The 1,939-nt window shown below is 31.8% G+C and overlaps 1 protein-coding gene across 1 annotated transcript; it reads left to right on the top strand.

Moving 5' to 3' along the window:
- Positions 1-509: 509 nt before the first annotated feature.
- Positions 510-827, top strand: LOC103608727 (60S ribosomal protein L36a-like). The gene has a single exon (XM_008593131.1). The coding sequence runs from the start codon at positions 510-512 to the stop codon at positions 825-827; it is 318 nt and encodes a 105-aa protein (XP_008591353.1).
- The last annotated feature ends 1,112 nt before the right edge of the window (positions 828-1,939 follow it).

Here is a 1,939-nt window from a genome sequence, read left to right as displayed (position 1 = left end):
AAAAAAAATCATTAGATGTAGAAGTCAACCACTTCTATAGTTTTAGTTAACAGATTTGCCAAGCCTATTTTTGAAAATATTTTAAAATTCTTAATTTGGTTTCTTCTTATCACATTGAAGATGTAAGTTAACTGTTTCTAGAATAATGTTAATTAGAATAATTTGCAGAAATTGAATCTCTTTTCATCATTTTAAACTGCTTTGAAAATCATGTACTCACATGAACTTTAATGCTAATGTGATTTCTCAAGAATTGCCGCATAAAATTAGTATGAAACAATCTTGTGAATTTTAACTTAGTTGCCCAGTGAAATAATATAAGTTGAATTATCCATCCTTGAGCCACTGTTTTTATTTCAGTTACTTTCTGAGAGTTGACTAAATTAATAATACAATATAGTACAGTTATCATTCCTTTTACTGCTGATAAGAATATTAGTGATGATATGTACAGCTTATATCCATTAAAACTAGAAACTGTTTTCCATGCCCATAGCTCTTGCGCAAACATGGTGAACATTCCTAAAATGTGCTGGACATTCTGTAAGAAGTGTGGCAAGCATCAACCCCACAAAGTGACACAGTATAAGAAGGGCAAGGATTCTTTGTATGTCCAGGGAAAGAGGTGTTATGACAGGAAGCAGAGTGGCTATGGTGGTCAGGAAAGCCGATTTTCTGGAAAAAAGGTTAAAACTATGAAGATTGTGCTGACACTTGAGTGTGTTGAATCTAACTGCAGATCTACGAGGATGCTGGCTATTGAGAGTTGTGAGCATTTTGAACTGGGAGGAGGTAAGAAGAGAAAGGGCCAAGTGATCCAGTTCTAAGCTTCATCATTTGTTTTATTATAAAGACAATAAAATCTTGAGGTGATGTTCACTTAATTTGGTTACAGTTGGTCTTTTGGGAGGGAATAAACTAGAGCCATCAATAAAATTTCCCTTGTGGAGGAAGAAAAAAAAAAAATAGAAACTGATAATAACAGTATATTAAAAGATTTAAAAAAGGCATTACCTATTTTTGCTAGCCAGTGTTATTTGCCATAAAGCAGGACTAGACAATTTAGTTGCTACCTCAAGGCATTGATTGGTTATTGTGGGTAATACTGGGCCACAGCCTGGCATATGTGTTTATTTTTTTGTATTTATTCCTGCCTTCTTCTTTTTTTTTTTCATTTTTCTTTTTATTCTGATGATTATTTACCTCTGTAGGTGACACCTTTAAATATGTTGGCACTCAGAACTAAACTAAATAACTACCAGATAGGTTAAATTAGCAATGTCATGGAACTGATTGAATAGTTACTTCCAGGATGCAACACTTTACCTAAGGCTGGAAATTATCAGAATATCACATCACTTTCAAAAAATGAGTTGTTTATAAACTATTTTGTATTTTAAGTGTGAATTAACTTTTAGTTCTTGATGGCTTTCTTGTTTTAAGTAAAGATTCCCTTATTACTTATTTTAAATTGATAATTTCTCAGATGCTTGGAAAAACTAATAATTATAGTTGTACTTCAGCACAGGTTCATTAACTCAAACGAGATAAAGGCAAATGTGCTTACTGTAGTTGGTTCAATTTTATCACTAAAACAGTTCAATCCGATTCTTATTTGGGGGGCTACTGTTTAATGCAGTACATTATTTCTGATAAAAATTCATTAACTTTTATGATGAAATTTCAGCAATTAGATTTAGGATGAGGATTTGCAAAGACTAGATAAGAATAAAGAAAGTTAGGAAAAGGACATGCAAAGAAAGAAACAATTCTAAAAAGAACAAAACAAATTTAAAGCACATAGAAAATTGCAACATGAGAACAAAGAAAAAAAGTGAATGTGAACAGGGAAAAAAGGGAAATTGAATAGAAACAAATACAAAAGAGACAAGTAAATTAGCTGGTTGAATTTTGTTTTTTCCCTCTCAACTCTCAAGAT

Source organism: Galeopterus variegatus, unplaced genomic scaffold, assembly GCF_000696425.1.
Source record: "Galeopterus variegatus unplaced genomic scaffold, G_variegatus-3.0.2 Scaffold8750, whole genome shotgun sequence".
Taxonomy (NCBI): Eukaryota; Metazoa; Chordata; class Mammalia; order Dermoptera; family Cynocephalidae; genus Galeopterus; species Galeopterus variegatus.
This window is presented reverse-complemented; position numbering and strand designations above follow the sequence as displayed.

What these genes read in the sequence shown, in the direction of transcription:
- LOC103608727 (XM_008593131.1), top strand. Translation starts at nt 510, where the DNA reads ATGGTGAACATTCCTAAAATGTGCTGGACATTCTGTAAGAAGTGTGGC.